Below are 19,593 nucleotides of genomic sequence, written 5' to 3'. Positions count from 1 at the left end.
GAGACCGTATTCTGAGCGCTCCAGTAAACAGGATTACGCAGCAGTGCCATGAAATGAAGCGCCTCAGATGAAGCGTGTCACAGTAATGTGGGATCAGGAGCGCTGGAGGCCTGAGACGACCACTTTGGAGGTAAAACAGCCCAGAATGCTCTTCTAACACTGAGTCAGCAGCAAAACATCAGAGAACGAGACTTTACTGACATGACTCACACTCTACACCCTGTGTTTAATTATTGATCATATGAGCATTGAGAGTCATTCAGCTCCACAGTCTCAGACTTTTGACTATCAACATCAAATATTGTAAAGCAAGTATTGGAAAAACAAACTCTTGAACTCTTTTTGAACTACTAAAATGACAGAAACCATTTCTGGATTTTTAGTTTGGCTCGCGTCCCATTCAATTACATGGAGAGGGCGGGGTTTATGACCACCAGGGGGCGATCACGATCACTTTTCAGGACATGTGTGGCACACTTGGTTTTTCTAAAACGTGTCTTACCTTAATGGCCAGATCACAGTGTTCACTGGCGGTGGTCAGCTGCTCGATGTGTCTGTCCACCTCCGCCACAGACAGGCTGCAGGTGCTCTTCTTACGGCCGCACAGGACGCTCTCCAGTCCCGTCAAAACCCGCTGCAGCTCCGAGTTCAGGTCACTGCAGTTATCTGTGGAAACAGACGCCGTACATTTAGTGTCCTCTGAGACCATTATTGGGCCTTTCTCTGCTTTTATAACAAATCCAACACATGAGACTGCACTCGCATCCTAGTTCAGTTGAGTCATTTATTTATAAAGCACAACAAATGCTGAACAATAACAGGGATGTGAATAAAGCCTTCCTGTAGATCAAACAGTAGATCATGGTGCTTGCAACGGCAAGGTCATGGGTTCGATTCCCAGGGAAAGCAAGAGCTGATGAAATGTAAACCTTGAATGCAATGTAAGTCACTTTGGATAAACGCATCTGCAAAATACACGTAAATGTACACGTAATGTAAAGCAAAATTAAACACTACTATACGAAAGCATTTAATATAACACTTTACAGTAAGTTTCCATTAGTCGGTTAACTACATTAGTTAACATGAGCTAACAATAAAAAAATACTTCTAAAGCATTTATTAATCTTATTATAGACATTTATATGTATGAACACATAAAACATTACCCACACCTGACTTTGATTGCATTTTTTTGCCACTTAATATCAAAATTTTGACATTTGGCCGATAGCTTATAATCAACGACCTATTTTTCTACGGTGGTTTCATCTCGATCGGACTAACGGTTTCGAAGATATTTGCGAATGTTGTTTAAATGCTAAATCACAATGTTGCACAACCCATAAGGCGAAACCTAGCATGTTTGGTATCGTCGGACTCAGCAAGGATTCAGGAATCCTGTGAAAATAAGTCAACCACATCCAAAGTTGTAAGCAAATCATGTAAATCATTTAGTCCGAAACTTCTCAGACTCCTTCAGGCCATTGTGCCGATGACCCTTACAGAGTTCCGTAATTATACGTTAATGCGTTCATAAAATACAGCATTTTAATACAAAATTCAAAATGGCCAACGCCCCAAAATGGCTGATATGGAAAAATTGGATATGATGATTCGACTCAGCATGATGCCCCGAATCTAACGACCAGTTTTATGATTTTTGGACAAACTGTTCATAAGTTATAAGCAAAAATAGCAATTTTTGTATCTCCGGACCAGTAGGTGGCGCTGCGCCGAAACGCAGTATATAACCTCAGGTCATGCTAGTGATGACATGTACCAAGTTTGGACTGAATACGATAAAGCGTTAAGGAGATAGAGCCTTACATCTATTTTCGCAAGCGCTACGTAAAATTCGTTCGCACGTTTTTCAAAAAATGATTTGACAAATCAACTTGAATCCACAACTTTTTGTCAGCATGATCTGAAGATGATCTGGTTCAATTTATGTGAAAATGAGAGCAACGGCCTATGAGGAGTTCGAAAAAGTAGTTTTTTTTGGAAAATTCAAAATGGCGGGCAAATTTTCATGACGGAAAATGAATTTTTGTTTCTAGCCCTTACGGTTCAAAAGTTATTAACATATATATAAGTGCAAGTTTGGACAGTTGGTGGCGCTACAGGGATTGAGTTAGAAACTGTCGCGTGCATACAAGTCTTCTTCCTAGGGATGCTGGACTTCGGGAACAATGTTTAAAATTTATGTTTAATTCTGTTCCTGACAATTATAATGCTAATTTAGCTGTCTTTGCTGCACATTTTACAGAAGACAGCTTCCAGAATCTACACGAGTTCAGAGCTGGATTTGCACAAAGGCTGTTACTGAAAGATGAAGCAGTTCCCACTTTAAAAGCTGAAGCTGCTGTTTATGGGCCCTGTAAGTATGTTTTATTTTTTATAAAGTTATAGACGTAAACAAAGACCAATGCGGTTTGGCTTCGCTAGCCAGTTAGCTAAATTCTATTTCATATTTCTCCAACAAACGCCTACAAACACCAACAAACTTCTATGTAATCACACCAGCGAACTTCTGTTGGTGTTTCTGTTATCAGTGTACAGCACTGTTTCATTACGGCTTTTATGTTGTGTTTACCCACATGCTCCTTCATGTTATAAATTAAACAATACCTTTACAAAAATGCTACTACTCAGTCATGTATTCAGCTACAGTAAAGCTTTAATCAAAAATACTTAACATTCATAAATGTCCATTAAAAGCCGTGCTTGCAGAGGTTCTGCTTGACCCTCTTCATCATTACTACTATCTGGGTCTGATTTGGGCTCAAATTAATACGGCAATATTGACGCCATTATCCACCGAAGCAAAGACTTTAATCGAAGTACATGCGACGTAATGGTAAGGGGCGTGGCGTTTCCGGACAACGTGAATTGTGACAACGTATTCCGGACAGCAAATCACAATACACAGGGCCAGCTAACCAATCTCAGTCCATTGCGTATTTCTGAGGGAGGGGCTTCATAGAACCAGTAACTCAACAGAGCGTTTTTAGGAAAAGGGAAACAGTAGTGTAGAATAAAGGTAAATATATGAAAAATATGGCTTTATTAAGCATTAAGACATGTTAAACTGCGCCCCATAAACACAATCAAGCCTAGAGAAAAACCAGTGAACCACCCCTTTAAATCACACACACAATCACTACAATGTCTCAACTTTTTCACTTGATAGCAATGAGACGAAATGGAAAACAAATTGAGACTTTTGCTGATTCTCGTGTGTTTGTCCTGAGAAAAAGAGCCCAGTAATCTCATGTGTCTCTTCTAGAGTTTCAGAGAGATCTCAACAACGTCCGTAAATAAAAGTCTTAATGTGAACTCAAACATTTCTCCTCAAAGTATCTGAGCTGATCCACATTTTTATTGTATAGCTTTATATACACTTACTGGACAACTACTGACTCATTTTAAATTAAATGAACCATACCTGAGAACTCCATGAAGTCAGACTACAACCAGCAACAACATTTTCCAAACCTGCTCATCCAACAACAACAACAACAAGCAAATGAAATGGAAAAACCGGAGTAAATCAAGACTCATATGAATCAATACGACCGCTGACATGAGCAGATCATTGATCCAGAGCTGTATTAATATTCCCGACTGCATGGCAGGGAATGTGCCGTCATACATCAGCAATGAAACACAGAAGCGCTCGTGGGAAAAACACTGGATGAACACAGAACCGCTCACATCGAGCCAAGACATTCATCACTTTAATGGCATAATTCTGAAGTTTAGCTTTGAGTGAAGTAAATAACACACAGTCTGAACTCATGAGAACTGCTTAGTTAAAATAAAACTCATAAAAGTGGGACCAACTCCATATTAATGTCTATGTATTTAGAAAGCAGGTGTTCCAATATATCTGTCCACAGCGATTACTAATACTCTAGTAGTGTAAAGCTCTTTAATCATGCCAATAAAGCCAGAATTTGAATCTGTTGTCATTTACTTTCACAGTCGGGAGTGATGCATGCTGGGAATGTTCTGACAATACACTGGTAATGAAAACGCCATTAGACGGCGTGATTCAGAGACGCTGAAGGGACAATGACAGCATCCTGACTGCTGAGGGCTCTAAAAGCTTTTGTGTCGAGCGTATCGGCTTGATCAAGTGGAAAAACAAAAGAAACCAGACTGAAGACGACAATCACGTCCGTCTGTCTTTCAGCTGCGGCGAACGCCATCACTCCCGTTATAAACCGAGACTGAAGCACTATGGGAAAACAAATCAATGTGAAGACGTACAGGTTAATGTGAGACACGGTCTTTTCTCTTTCAGCAAAAACCTTTGTTTGCTCTCTATTGAGTTCCACTGCTGTCTAGGAGAAACAGTTGAGATCTCATTCATGTCTACTGCATGTGGAAACACAGAACTGCTGAACTAGGCCAATATTTCCCATGAGTCCGCAGTGATAAACACAGAGACGTGACCTCCAGAACCAATGGCAAATCTTTCAAAGGCAATGTGTGAAGATACAAGTGTCATTAGGGTGAATCAAACAACATTTCACCTCAATTTAAAGTCAAATTATTAAAAATTATAAATTGCACAATGACAATGAAGCCTGTTTTTAACACCAATTTGTCATGAATAGGCCAATATAAAAAAAAAAAAAAAAAGGCTTAATTCTCAATAATTATGTTGGCTTGAAAAATAATGCTAAATCATGTGTTAACACGTGAGTTAGACATGCTAACAACATGTTCAAATGCAGGCAATGTGTTAAGACATGCTAAGAACATGCCAAATCATGCTTGCAACATGTTAAAACATATTAGCAACATGTTAACAGTTAGGTAATTCATGCTAACAACATGTTAAAAATGCTTGCAGCATGTTAATTCATGTTAACAATGTTTTAAAGATGTTAGCAATGTTCTAATTCATGCTAGCAACGTGCTAAAATTTGCTAACAACATGCTAATTTAAGGTACCAATGGGATAAAACATGTTATCAAAGTGCTAAAACATGTTATATGTCAAGTCATACTAGATATGTGTTAAATCATACTAGCAACATGCTAAGTCATGTTAGCAGTGTGCTAAAAGTGTATAAGTGAATTTGGGATGCAACTATTGTGTTAAACATACTAGCAGAATGCTAAAACATACTAGCAATATGTTAAAACATGCTAACAACATGTTAAAACATAGTAGCAATGTGTTAAAACATGTTATCAAAGTGCTAAAACATGTTAGCAATGTACTAAGATATGCTACCAACATGTTAAAACATATTAGCAACATGTTAAAACAGTAGAAGTGTTAAAACATGTTAGCAATGTACTAAGATATGCTACCAACATGTTAAAACATACTAACAATGTGTTAAAACATGCTATCAAAGTGCTAAAACATGTCAACAACATGCTAAGTCATAGGCTACTAACATGTTAGCAGCATGTTAAACCATACTAGCAGAATGCTAAAACATACTAGCAATGTGCTAAAACATGCTAGCAACATGTTAAAACAGTAGTAAAGTGCTAAAACATGTTAGCAATGTACTAAGATATGCTACCAATATGTTAAAACATATTAGCAATGTGTTAAATGTTATCAAAGTGCTAAAATATGTCAGTAACATGCTAAATGATACTAGCTGTTAAACATATTAGTAACATGTTAAATCATACTATCAGTGTGTTAACCATACTAGCAGAATGCTAAAACATACTAGCAATGTGCTAAAACATGCTAGCAACATGTTAAAATAGTAGCAAAGTGCTAAAACATGTTAGCAATGTACAGATATGCTACCAACATGTTAAAACATACTAGCAACATGTTAAAACAGTAGCAAAGTGCTAAAACATGTTAAAATGTACTAAGATATGCTAGCAAAATGTTAAAACATACTAGCAATGTGTTAAACGTTATCAAAGTGCTAAAATATGTCAGCAACATGCTAAGTGATACTAGCTATGTTGAAACATATTAGTAACATGTTAAATCATGCTATCAGTGTGTTAAACATACTAGCAGAATGTTAAAACATACTAACAATGTGTTAAAACATGCTAGCAACATATTAGCAATTTGGCAAGACATTCTAGTAAAATGCTAAATATGCTTGTAACATGCTAATTCATGTTAGCAATGTACTAAAACATGCTAACAAAAAGCTAATTAATGACAGACACATGTTAAGACATGTAACAACGTGATAAAACATGCTAGGAAGCTTTCAAAACTTTCAGACAAGGCTTTGTCAAGCCAACATAAAAGTTTGTCCCGACGCACTTTACTTTTCTGTTAAAATAAATGTTAATTTGTTTGATGTTGGGATGTAATATAGACATGTTCTTGACAGGCTCCTCATAAATCATGTTAAAGATTTCAGGAAGGTTTTCTTCCAATCTGAGATTGGATTTGGAAATGTAACAATCCATCAGATTTTTGGGGATTGTTTCACAGTTTCGTTCCTCACCCATGTCCGCAGTGACCAGTGTGGACTGGTTTTCAGGCAGTGAGATGGACGCCTGGTCGGGGTCCTGATCGACGCTCCGGTCGTCGTCGTTGACTTCCTGCTGGCTGTGACTGAGATCGGAGCGAAGCTCGGAAAACTCATCCTCCTCCCTGAGAGACACAGAGATGTTATGAAGAATCGGTGCAGATGTTCTGTTGATATTGTTATTGAGATAATAAAAAGGTACAAAATCACTAATTTCCCCTTCAATATTGCAAACAACTCAAGCTTAAGTGCATCAAATTACTGAGTTATGATTCAGGGATGAATATGAAAGTCAACAGAGGCCTGGAGTCATTCAGCATATTCTAATTTCCCTAACGAGGATGCAAACGTCCTCACTTGCTGCATACATATGAGGCGTCTCTAATTAAACACTAGAGTTGATCTCATTTACATGCAGCTGAACGCAAACAGGACACACGGTCACCGCTTCAGCACATCTCTGATCAGAACTCAATATTAATGAGCTGTTTGAAGAATCAAGAACGAGAATAAGTGATCATCGAGACACTTATCTCCTGTTGGGTTTCAAAGCCAAATGACGAGACGCACTTGAGCAACATTTATCTAGACGGAGGATTCAGATTTAAAGGACCATTGAAACCGCTCATATCTGTCGTCGAGTAGAAAAAACCACCTATAAATCACAGTAAGAGGGCTTTAAACGGAGAGTTCCCCGTGTTCAGTGAAGAGACATGGACAGAAGCTCCGTCCCAAACCGCAGTGAGCTGCCTACATAGACAGCACGTTCAGCCATCACGTCCAGGCCATATTACAGGCCAAAATTAATAATATTTTGCATAAAGAAAATTTAACAACTACCTTTTCCTCCCATTTCCATGACATTATTTTAGATTTGCTTTATGACACTAATTACATCATATCATATTACATTTAGTATTTTACATTTGCATTATGATGACATTTTCATAACACTAATTTTACATTTACATTATTTTACAATTGCATTATATTATTTTTATTACATTATTATTTTACATTTACATGTATTTTCTTACATTTGAATTATGACTTATGACATCATTGTTTTACATTTATTATTATTTTATATTTATATTTATTTTACATTTACACTATTATGACTGTAATTACATTATTATTTTACATTTACATGTTTTATCTTACATTGAATTATGACACTATTTTATGACATCACTGTTTTACATTTACATTTATTATTATGACATTATTATTTTACATTTATTACTTTACCTTTGCATTGTATTATTTTTATTATATTATTATTTTACATTTACATGTTTTATCTTACATTTGAATTATTATGACTATTTTATGACATTATTATGACATTATTTTATATTTATTATTTTACATTACTGTAATAGAACTAATTATAAACATTAACATTATGAGTTTCTGTAAAGCTGTGCATTGTGAAAAGTGCTAAATTTGACTTGAATTGAAAATGTGGAGGTTCCTGCGCAGACAGTGAGGCAGAGAGATGCAGATGAAGTGCGGCCCGGTCAGGTGCTGCAGCGCTGCGGATCTGAAGGGTAAAACTCTCCCAGGGGTCTTCAGCAGACAGGACCACCGCAGGCGCTGCGCCCCAGACTGACCTCAGACAGCTGCACACACACACACACACACACACACACTGTATGCGTGCACGCTCATGTTCGTCTACTCTGAATCTCTTTGGATTAAAGCATCTACTAAATGTGTAAATGTGAATGTGTGGTCCAAATACAACTGTTCTGAGCGTTTCTGTGCAATGCACGGTGTATTTTTATGAACGTGTGTGTGTTGATCAAGTTTCCACAAGCAGAACTGAATATGCTCTGTTTTAATAATCAGTATTTATTACAATCAGAAACTCTGCTCAAGTCGAATTCAGCTGTTTAGCGATTTTCACAATACACAAAGTTACAGAAAACCATACTGTTTGTGTCTATAATGCTTCGAAGGTTTACTACAGAACAAGTTTTAGGACTGGGTGATATTATGATATATAATGATGATACAAATTTACATCTAGATATATGGTATTTATTGTGTTGTCTAGCATATATATCAGTGCTGCAGTGACTCGAACACGACTGAGCGATCAAGACAATTAAGAGACTGAAATATTAGTCAGTTTTGTTCAATTACGAGATTTAAATGTCGGTCGGTTTTGTTCAATTGCGAGATTAAATGTTGGTCGGTTTTGTTCAAATGTCAGTTGGTTTTGTTCTATTACGAGATTAAATGTTGGTCGGTTTTGTTCAATTACGAGATTAAATGTCGGTCGGTTTTGTTCTATTACGAGATTAAACGTTGGTCGGTTTTGTTCAAATATCGGTCGGTTTTGTTCAATTACGAGATTAAATGTTGGTCGGTTTTGTTCAATTACGAGATTAAATGTTGGTCGGTTTTGTTCAATTACGAGATTAAATGTCGGTCGGTTTTGTTCTATTACGAGATTAAACGTTGGTCGGTTTTGTTCAAATATCGGTCGGTTTTGTTCAATTACGAGATTAAATGTTGGTCGGTTTTGTTCAAATGTCAGTTGGTTTTGTTCAATTACGAGATTAAATGTCGGTCGGTTTTGTTCTATTACGAGATTAAATGTTGGTCGGTTTTGTTCAATTACGAGATTAAATGTTGGTCGGTTTTGTTCAAATGTCGGTCGGTTTTGTTCAATTATGAGATTAAATGTTGGTCGGTTTTGTTCAATTACGGAATTTAATGTTGGTCGGTTTTGTTCTATTACGAGATTTAAATGTCGGTCGGTTTTGTTCTATTACGAGATTAAATGTTGGTCGGTTTTGTTCAATTGCGAGATTAAATGTTGGTCGGTTTTGTTCAATTACGAGATTAAATGTCGGTCGGTTTTGTTCTATTACGAGATTTAAATGTCGGTCGGTTTTGTTCTATTACGAGATTAAATGTTGGTCGGTTTTGTTCAAATGTCAGTTGGTTTTGTTCTATTATGAGATTAAATGTCGGTCGGTTTTGTTCTATTACGAGATTAAATGTTGGTCGGTTTTGTTCAATTACGAGATTAAATGTTGGTCGGTTTTGTTCAATTACGAGATTAAATGTTGGTCGGTTTTGTTCAATTACGAGATTAAATGTCGGTCGGTTTTGTTCTATTACGAGATTAAACGTTGGTCGGTTTTGTTCAAATATCGGTCGGTTTTGTTCAATTACGAGATTAAATGTTGGTCGGTTTTGTTCAAATGTCAGTTGGTTTTGTTCAATTACGAGATTAAATGTCGGTCGGTTTTGTTCTATTACGAGATTAAATGTTGGTCGGTTTTGTTCAATTACGAGATTAAATGTTGGTCGGTTTTGTTCAAATGTCGGTCGGTTTTGTTCAATTATGAGATTAAATGTTGGTCGGTTTTGTTCAATTACGGAATTTAATGTTGGTCGGTTTTGTTCTATTACGAGATTTAAATGTCGGTCGGTTTTGTTCTATTACGAGATTAAATGTTGGTCGGTTTTGTTCAATTGCGAGATTAAATGTTGGTCGGTTTTGTTCTATTACGAGATTAAACGTTGGTCGGTTTTGTTCAAATGTCGGTCGGTTTTGTTCAATTACGAGATTAAATGTTGGTCGGTTTTGTTCTATTACGAGATTTAAATGTCGGTCGGTTTTGTTCTATTACGAGATTAAATGTTGGTCGGTTTTGTTCAATTACGAGATTAAATGTCGGTCGGTTTTGTTCTATTACGAGATTTAAATGTCGGTCGGTTTTGTTCTATTATGAGATTAAATGTTGGTCGGTTTTGTTCAAATGTCGGTCGGTTTTGTTCTATTACGAGATTAAACGTTGGTTGGTTTTGTTCAAATGTCGGTCGGTTTTGTTCAATTACAAGATTAAATGTTGGTCGGTTTTGTTCAAATGTTGGTCGGTTTTGTTCAATTGCGAGATTAAATGTTGGTCGGTTTTGTTCAATTGCGAGATTAAATATCAGTCGGTTTTGTTCTATTACGAGTTTTGCTCTGAAATTCTGAAAAAGGACACATGCCTGAGCATTTGTTTGTTTGAAAATCATAGATTTTGCTCATAGCGTCCACCTCTAACTAGTTTACACAGGCAGCTGTTCTGAAGTGAACACATCCTGCTGTAATGTGTGTGTGATTGAGACCTGATGGTGGAGCCCTGCAGCAGGTCTATCTTCTTGTTGAGTTCAGCGATGATGCTGTGCAGCTCTGTGATTCGCTCCTCGTAGCGCAGCGTCGTTCTCTCCTGAACCTCCTCATGTTCCCGCAGCAGATGAGACTGCTCACACTACACACACACACACACACACACACACACACACACACAGCGTGACAGAGATTAATAACACAAAGTTACTCTGAGGAAAACTGCAAGGTGTGACAAACAAACACGACGCATGCTGTGCACACACACACACACACACACACAGATAAACATACACGCACACACACAGTGAGAGATTCAACTCTCTATGAGACATGCAGAACACCTGCGGAAATACACACACACAGACATTACATTATTTTAGTGAGCTCATCTCATAGACTTCCATTGTTTTTCTATCAGGTTAATGATATTTTCTATCCCAAACCAACCCAGTGCACACAGTCAAACATCATCTGGACCATTTATAAGCCTTTTTAAATAGCGATAAGACATCAAACGTCCTCACGAGTCACTTGTCATGATATTTCAATACATTATTAAGGATATTTGACCCACATGAGCATAAACAAACCTCTACACACACACACACAAACACACACACACACACTCATGGACCTGCAGCATGGGGAAAAACAGAGAACATTCCCACGATCCACCAATTACAGACTAAACAATGTCAAAATCAATCTATAAATCTACAAGAAACTTGTAATATGAGATGGGGAAAGATTGTTTTTACTAGTTTCAGACTCATAATTACAGTAATCCAGAATAATATTGTAAAAAAAATAAATCTTAATATTAGAGATGCATTATATATGGGCCACCATATCGATATCGACCGATATATGTTCATTTTTAATGTCATTGTTATCGGGCTGATAAGAAAATTTGGCCGATATATTAAAGCTGATAAATAATGGATTATATCCTTCAGCTGAAACACTTCATATAAAAATTTGCATTCAGATTTATCAGCCAATATATCGACTTTCAAATATAAAGAATTATCAGTTATTGGTATTGGCCAAAATGTTCATATTGGTTCATCCCTACTTAATACAGCTTAAAACAAGTGAACATAAATAAACATAAATAAATTGTGTTTAAAATTATTGTAAATGTTACATTTTATTTACTGGTATTTTACATTACTTATTTTCCAAAAAATATGGTAATCATTCATAATGCCCATTTTACAGAAATAGTGTTTCAAGAATAAAATATTAGTAGAAAGATATTGGTAATTCTCATGTTGTTCTTCACTAATCTCATAGTTTTGAATGAAATACATCACATCCAGTCTGGCCACAAAAGTTCAAATATTTCAATGCATCCGAAGCTCAAATCGTATCCGACAATTCCAGCAAATCCATTGGAAATGAATGACTTCCGGTCTGTCGTTTGTCTGAGAAACCATCAGTAAAAGCAGCGCTCAACTCAATACTATTGAACTGACATGGAAGTAAACGTCTCGTCGAGACTAAACATGTTTAAAGTGAGTCCATCAAACGGATTGATCCAGAATAAATGAATCTGAGTTTAACCGGTTGTTTGAGGATCCAAAGCCGAAAGTACAAACACTCGGATTTAACGTCGGGGGAATCAGATCCCATCTTCTTGCCGAGCGAGTGTTACGCGCCCTTCCTGGAATGATCTTAGAGGAATGGCATGTTTTCCTGGCTGGAGTTAAAGACTGTGTGTGAAAACAAAACAAGGTCAATCACTCAGTCCAAACGAGGACAGACAATAACCCGTTAAACACACACTCCACCTCTAACCACAGCAACAATTACCACACAATGAGTCTATTCATGAACCACAGACGCAACAGGAACACACACACACACACACACCACTCACACATTACATACATATAAATAAATAAATGTATTTTTATATTTATTAGTTGTGACACTGAAGACTGGAGTAATGATGCTGAAAATTCAGCTTTGATCACAGGAATAAATTACACTTTACTATATATTCACATAGAAAACAGCTGATTTACATTGTAATAATACTTCACAATTTTTACTGTATTTTTGATCAAATATGATGAGCAGAAGAGACACATTAAAAATCTTACCGACCCCAAACTTTTGTGTATATATACATATTCCTATGCAGACAGTCACTAGTTTTTGGAACAGAACTAGACAAAAGGCCGAGAACCGAGACGCCAAACGTAACTGAAGATCACAATGTGACTATCAGCTCGACTGCATGTGTTTTCACTTTTCGGTTTGGTTTTTTCATGAAGCGGATGTGTCATGAGTAATCGGCACACCGTTGATTCGCTGCTCTGATTTTTGGACGTTGGCTGACGTTTATGGCTGCGTTTCAACAGTAATTCTCGCTGGCAACAATAAAAGCTTTGTTTCAAGAGAGGATTCGGAACTACTTGATGAAAAGTGTTGCTTTATGGGAAAAACACACACAAGAGCGCATTGAACACAAAGAGAATGGACCCTCTTAACAGCACTCACTGAAACAGGCTGCAGGTCAAAGGGCAGGACACCTCCATGCTCTCAGGGTCGAGGTCAAAGGTCAAGACTGAGGCATGTGCCTGAGGCCGTCTCGCCCCTTCATGGCATCTTTCAGGGTCGTTCCTCTCAAACAGAAGAAACTGGAGCGCAGTCACAATCTTTTAACCTCTCACGATCCTTTATGAACTCTACACGCCCTCTTTCCAAAACCCCGCCCTCACAAGATGATTGACAGGCAGAGACCATTTCTGATTGGCACAAAAAGTGTGGGCTGCTTTCCTGCCAATTTTTTTCTTTTCTAAGCCTCAGGCTGCCACAGAGATGGCTGTAATTTCCTATTTCACTGATATCTGTCAGACAGCAGTGACATTTCATGCTTATATCATCTTTAACACGGACTCTTTTCATTATCGCCACTCGAGCAGGTCTGATGAAATGTGCCTGCTTCAACATTCATGTGACGGCGCTCACGGCAACATGAACCGCGACAGATGGAGGCTGTCTCACTGCCGGGCATGAGAGGAGATCAGCTGAAAGAGCCGCATCACAAGTGTCCAGATGTGCTTTACATGCATGTACACCAGACAAATTAGCTGTCAAGATTGCAAATTACATCTATGTGTCACAATAAACGCCTGTTCAACCAATTAGAAACATAACAGATGTATTATTGAATATGTACTAGTCAAGCTGTTGATATCTAAGTGTAATGTGGTGGAATTGAGGGTCTTGTAAAACATAAAAATTGAACGATGCATCAATATAATAAAACGGGTAATCTACTCTGAAACTGCAGTTTGACAAGCTACAAACAACTCATAAGTTAAAGTAGTTAAGAAACAGTCAAGCCTCCCTTTCTGAAAAAGTACTACAAGTTAGTATCAACAAGCTATATTGTTTTCTTTTCGATTGACAGAATGCTTCGCCAAAGCAATGACGCAAAATACAATGTTAGTGATCTTTTAGGATTGTTATAAAACTGTGGGGGGACTGATTAAACTGGGGTCATCATAAAATTAGAAAGACATTTGATATAGAGTGCAATAAAGCAGGACAATTAATCAATGTGTGCTTGAAGTCTTCGACGCAGACAGCGTTTTAATATTTGGCTTGCATAAATTACATACAAAAGTGTAGCCTCATGCACAACTGAGTTCTTTATAACACAGTGCTTCTTCACAGTATTCAAACACACTATAAGACATTTAAAAATTAAACTTCATTTCTAATGTATCAGATCTGTGTTTTCATTAGACGTGCCTTCAAGTAAAAATACATCACTGCAGATAAAGAGCTGCTAGACACAATTAATGATTAATATCAGCTGTTGGAAAAGTGTTAATTGGGGTCTCAACACTAGGGCGCTAACCAGAGACGAGTGATTAATTAGTAAACAAAACCACACAGACGTGACAGTAACGAAGGGAAACTGTGAGACGCTGATGTGATGTAAACAGATGACATTTACACGCTCTGACCGTGATCACAGCGACCACACGGATGACAGGAATCTAGTTCAAGTATTCTTTCAATACAAAATATAAGTCAAAGTATGCTTGATTCATTCAAGCATACTGTATTTTTTTAAATATATGTTACAATATTAAAGTGAGTCACAACTTTCATCTCATGCCAACTTTAGATAACAAAAGAAAAAAATGAAGTGCAAGACGTTTAGGAACTGATTTCATGGTGAAAAAAGGATATTACATGGCAGAATCAGGGATAATATAGTTAACTAAAACCATAAATAAATAAAATAAGGTTAACAGAATGAAAATATTTAAAAAAACATTATTTCAGATAGTTGTCAAAGAAACATCTAATTTTCATTTAGTTTAACTTTATGTACAAAAAAAACCTAAAACTAAAAAAAAAAATAATTAAAACTATAGACATTTGAAAAAACGAATAAAAATGAGACAACAATAAATTATTATAAAAATTAAAAATGAGAAAATATAAAAATAAAAACTAATTTAAACTATTAATAAATACTAAAATACTCAATGATACGAAAATTACACTGAACAAAATATTCACTAAAAAAAAAAGTCTAACCAGTAATTTGGTTTATTAATTAACATTATCCAATAATCGACATGGCTTAAATCAATGATTCCCAAACGTTTTTGTCAGCCCAAAGCCTTTGACCTAAAATATTATTTATATATGCCCTGGATTTTAAGTTAACATTGAAAAAAATTTCACAACACATTCACATTTTGTCGATTAATGGTCACTTGATAAAATACTTCAGATTTTTAGCAAGTGTTGAATAATGACTATAGCTATTTAAATGACAAAGTTTATTTTTATGATTGTATTAATTGTTAGTTTTTCATGAACTCACAAACCCCAGTTTGTGGCCAAAATGATGTCACCAAAAAAAACAAACAAAAAAAAACCCCAAGAGAGTCATTTTAGAGCAAGTAATTCGATTTTCATTAAAGTGCCCTATTATGATATTTTAAAGGTTGCCAATGTTGTTTTAGAGTCTCCTACAATAGTTTTCCACGCATCAAAGGTCAAAAAACACTAATTTTCTTATAATATCCACTGCAGCATCAGCTCTTTTCTCAGTGTCTGAAACACTTCGATCAAAGATTCTCTAAACCCCGCCTTTTTTTGAAAGTTGCTCTGCTCTGATTGGTCAGAAACCAAACGCTCATTATCATATCTGAATCTCAGCTCTTGATTCACAGTGATACGAACAGTAACGATGGCGTCGGTTTTACCGTATCAATCTCATCAAAGTGGATTTGCAGAAAACAGCGTCTTCTCGACATGAACAACACGAACCAAACTCTTCCAGTCTCAGATACAACTACAGTGATTGAGGGCGGGGCAAAGAGACGCTGTTCACCGGCAGCCAATGGGCTGGCATTATGCAAATTAGTTACAAACCTACGCAGGTTCAGCAGGAACAGCATTAGGAAAGTAAGTTGGGTCAGTTGTGTTTTATGGATGGTTATTCGTATTCATTGAGAAGGATGCGTGGAGTGGACAGTGGATGCAATACAGAAATGGTGTGTGTGAGTGAGTATGTGTACTGACCTGTGCTTTGGCCAGTCTCTTTTCCAGCGCTTCTCTCTCTCTCTCAGTCTGCAGCAGCCGCTGGTTCAGCTCCACCACGTCACCCTTCAGAGACGCCAGCGCAGCCAGATGAAGCTGCACACACACAAACATTACAAAACACATGACATTCACGCAGAATCACACCACAGGTGGAGTTAAAGCTCACGTTTAGTTTGTTTCTCTGCTTTAACCTGGACTGTGGATGACCCTTATTAGTGTTGTGGAACAAAAGAACAGCATTTATTTAAATAGAAATCCTTTGTAACATTTCTTTACTGTCACTTCTGATTAACTTAATGCATCTTTGCTGAATAAAAACATTAATTTCTTTCAAAAACAAAAAATCTTACTAACTCCAAACTTTTAAACAATAGTGAATGTAGAATGAAACAGCTGTTCTGGACTGCTGATATGACTTGTCATCATCATTATTTAAACAGAACTGAGACAAAAGTATCATTCATTTCTTTATGTGTAAGAGGTTTTTGCAGTGGAAAACTAAACATCATGAAATCAAGCTCCATTTGAATTCAGCAGTGGATCTGTGATGTCTACTCAAATCTGTTTCACATCTCAGAGGAGAGAAAGAAACAAAAATCACACGGTTCTTTCTTTCCTTCAGCTGAACAAAAGTGAAGCTCGGAAAGAAGCAAGAGCAGATCCTGAGAGTTCATGAGAACCTGCCAAACACACACACACACACACACACACACACAAAACACGCTTTCACACACCATCGGCGTCTGGCATGAGAACACTGCATTCAGTGTGCGTGCGTGCGTGCGTGTGTGTGCGTGTGTGTGTGTGTGTGTGTGTGTTACATAGTGAAAGTGTTCAGTTCAGGGTAAAACTGTTTATTTAGGACTATATATTTTCCAACATATTATAAAATTATGATCATCCTAATAACAACAAACTCACTGCCAAAAATAACTTAGCAAGACTGTTCAACTAGTATGCTAATTATTAATTTCATATATGAGTATTAAATGTGTTTTCTAATGTTGCTTTTACAGCAAAAAATCATCAGAAAGAAACTGATGATGAAAATCACAGCCAATCAGAATAGCATGTGGGCGGAGTCTCTCTGAAAGCGCACTGCACTCGCAACCAAATCAACCCAATCAGAAGAGCGTGTGGGCGGAGTCTCTCTGCAAGCGCGCTGCACTCGCAACCAAATCAAATCAATCCAATCAGAAGAGCGTGTGGGCGGAGTCTCTCTACAAGCGCGCTGCACTCGCAACCAAATCAACCCAATCAGAAGAGCGTGTGGGAGGAGTCTCTCTGCAAACGCGCTGCACTCGCAACCAAATCAATCCAATCAGAAGAGCGTGTGGGCGGAGTCTCTTTACAAGCGCACTGCACTCGCAACCAAATCGATCCAATCAGAAGAGCGTGTGGGCGGAGTCTCTCTACAAGCGCGCTGCACTCGCAACCAAATCAAATCAATCCAATCAGAAGAGCGTGTGGGCGGAGTCTCTCTACAAGCGCGCTGCACTCGCAACCAAATCAACCCAATCAGAAGAGCGTGTGGGCGGAGTCTCTCTGCAAGCGCGCTGCACTCGCAACCAAATCAATCCAATCAGAAGAGCGTGTGGGCGGAGTCTCTCTACAAGCGCGCTGCACTCGCAACCAAATCAACCCAATCAGAAGAGCGTGTGGGCGGAGTCTCTCTGCAAGCGCGCTGCACTTGCAACCAAATCAATCCAATCAGAAGAGCATGTGGGCGGAGTCTCTTTACAAGCGCACTGCACTCGCAACCAAATCGATCCAATCAGAAGAGCGTGTGGGAGGAGTCTCTCTACAAGCGCGCTGCACTCGCAACCAAATCAAATCAATCCAATCAGAAGAGCGTGTGGGCGGAGTCTCTCTACAAGCGCGCTGCTCTCGCAACCAAATCAACCCAATCAGAAGAGCGTGTGGGAGGAGTCTCTCTACAAGCGCGCTGCACTCGCAACCAAATCAACCCAATCAGAAGAGCGTGTGGGCGGAGTCTCTCTGCAAGCGCGCTGCACTCGCAACCAAATCAACCCAATCAGAAGAGCGTGTGGGCGGAGTCTCTCTACAAGCGCGCTGCACTCGCAACCAAATCAATCCAATCAGAAGAGCGTGTGGGCGGAGTCTCTCTACAAGCGCGTTGCACTCGCAACCAAATCAATCCAATCAGAAGAGCGTGTGGGCGGAGTCTCTCTACAAGCGCGCTGCACTCGCAACCAAATCAACCCAATCAGAAGAGCGTGTGGGAGGAGTCTCTCTACAAGCGCGCTGCACTCGCAACCAAATCAACCCAATCAGAAGAGCGTGTGGGCGGAGTCTCTCTACAAGCGCGCTGCACTCGCAACCAAATCAATCCAATCAGAAGAGCGTGTGGGCGGAGTCTCTCTACAAGCGCACTGCACTCACAACCAAATCAACCCAATCAGAAGAGCGTGTGGGCGGAGTCTCTCTACAAGCGCACTGCACTCGCAACCAAATCAATCCAATCAGAAGAGCGTGTGGGCGGAGTCTCTCTACAAGCGCACTGCACTCACAACCAAATCAATCCAATCAGAAGAGCGTGTGGGCGGAGTCTCTCTACAAGCGCACTGCACTCGTAACCAAATCAATCCAATCAGAAGAGCGTGTGGGCGGAGTCTCTCTACAAGCACACTGCACTTGCAACCAAATGGATAAGTACATAATCAACTGTGATACATTTTATTTTTCAGGATTGTTTGATGAATAGAAAGTTCAAAAGAACAGCATTTATCTGAAACAGAATCTCTTGTAACATTATAAATGTCTTCACTGTCACTGCTGCTCTACGAGGATCTGGTTCATGTAAGTGTTTCCTAGTTCCTCCGTCTTTAATCCTGAATCACTGTCCAATCATGATTAAAGAAACACCTGGAAAATTCCTTCTGTGCGGACCGTGACGCTGTAGGAAAACTGTGAAACCAAATTAAACACAGCTGGAGCTTTAGTGGGCTGATATAAAAACAGGTTTGTGTAATAAAAGGAAACTCACATGCAGTGTGTTCAAGAACAACAGATAGACTGACCTTATAAAACATTCATGGACTCACTGGACTCTCTGTAGAAACAGAATTCTGTCACGTTTTAATGGAAAAACCGTGAATATACACATACATGCATATATATTCTAATTCAATACAGCTGCATATACAATTAGAATATTATTACATTTTCAAATACTAGTCAAATACTACATTTATGAAAATAAATTAACTTAAATAATTTTAAATCTAATTCAATACAGCTGCATTTACAAGTAGAATAATAGAATATTGCAAAAAATGATTCATATAAAGAAAAAATTCAAACTGACACATGAAATGTGTTTCACATAAAGCAGGTAATCTTCAGAAACCCTATTAATGC

General features: G+C 38.0%; 1 protein-coding gene across 7 annotated transcripts in view; it reads right to left on the bottom strand.

Moving 5' to 3' along the window:
* The window catches only part of LOC127513165 (colorectal mutant cancer protein), a 107,196-nt gene that overhangs the window by 51,655 nt on the left and 35,948 nt on the right, over positions 1–19,593 (bottom strand). For 6 of the 7 annotated variants that reach the window (XM_051894768.1, XM_051894762.1, XM_051894763.1 and 3 more), the window contains 4 exons: positions 16,192–16,305; positions 10,623–10,765; positions 6,462–6,610; positions 503–666 (listed from right to left, as the gene is read on the bottom strand). In XM_051894768.1, the coding sequence (XP_051750728.1) occupies positions 503–666; positions 6,462–6,610; positions 10,623–10,765; positions 16,192–16,305 (570 nt within the window). The remainder of the gene's footprint in view (positions 1–502; positions 667–6,461; positions 6,611–10,622; positions 10,766–16,191; positions 16,306–19,593) is intronic. The other variant, XM_051894764.1, reaches the window with a different exon arrangement.

The sequence above is a fragment of the Ctenopharyngodon idella genome, chromosome 5, assembly GCF_019924925.1.
Source record: "Ctenopharyngodon idella isolate HZGC_01 chromosome 5, HZGC01, whole genome shotgun sequence".
Lineage (NCBI taxonomy): Eukaryota > Metazoa > Chordata > Actinopteri > Cypriniformes > Xenocyprididae > Ctenopharyngodon > Ctenopharyngodon idella.
This window is presented reverse-complemented; position numbering and strand designations above follow the sequence as displayed.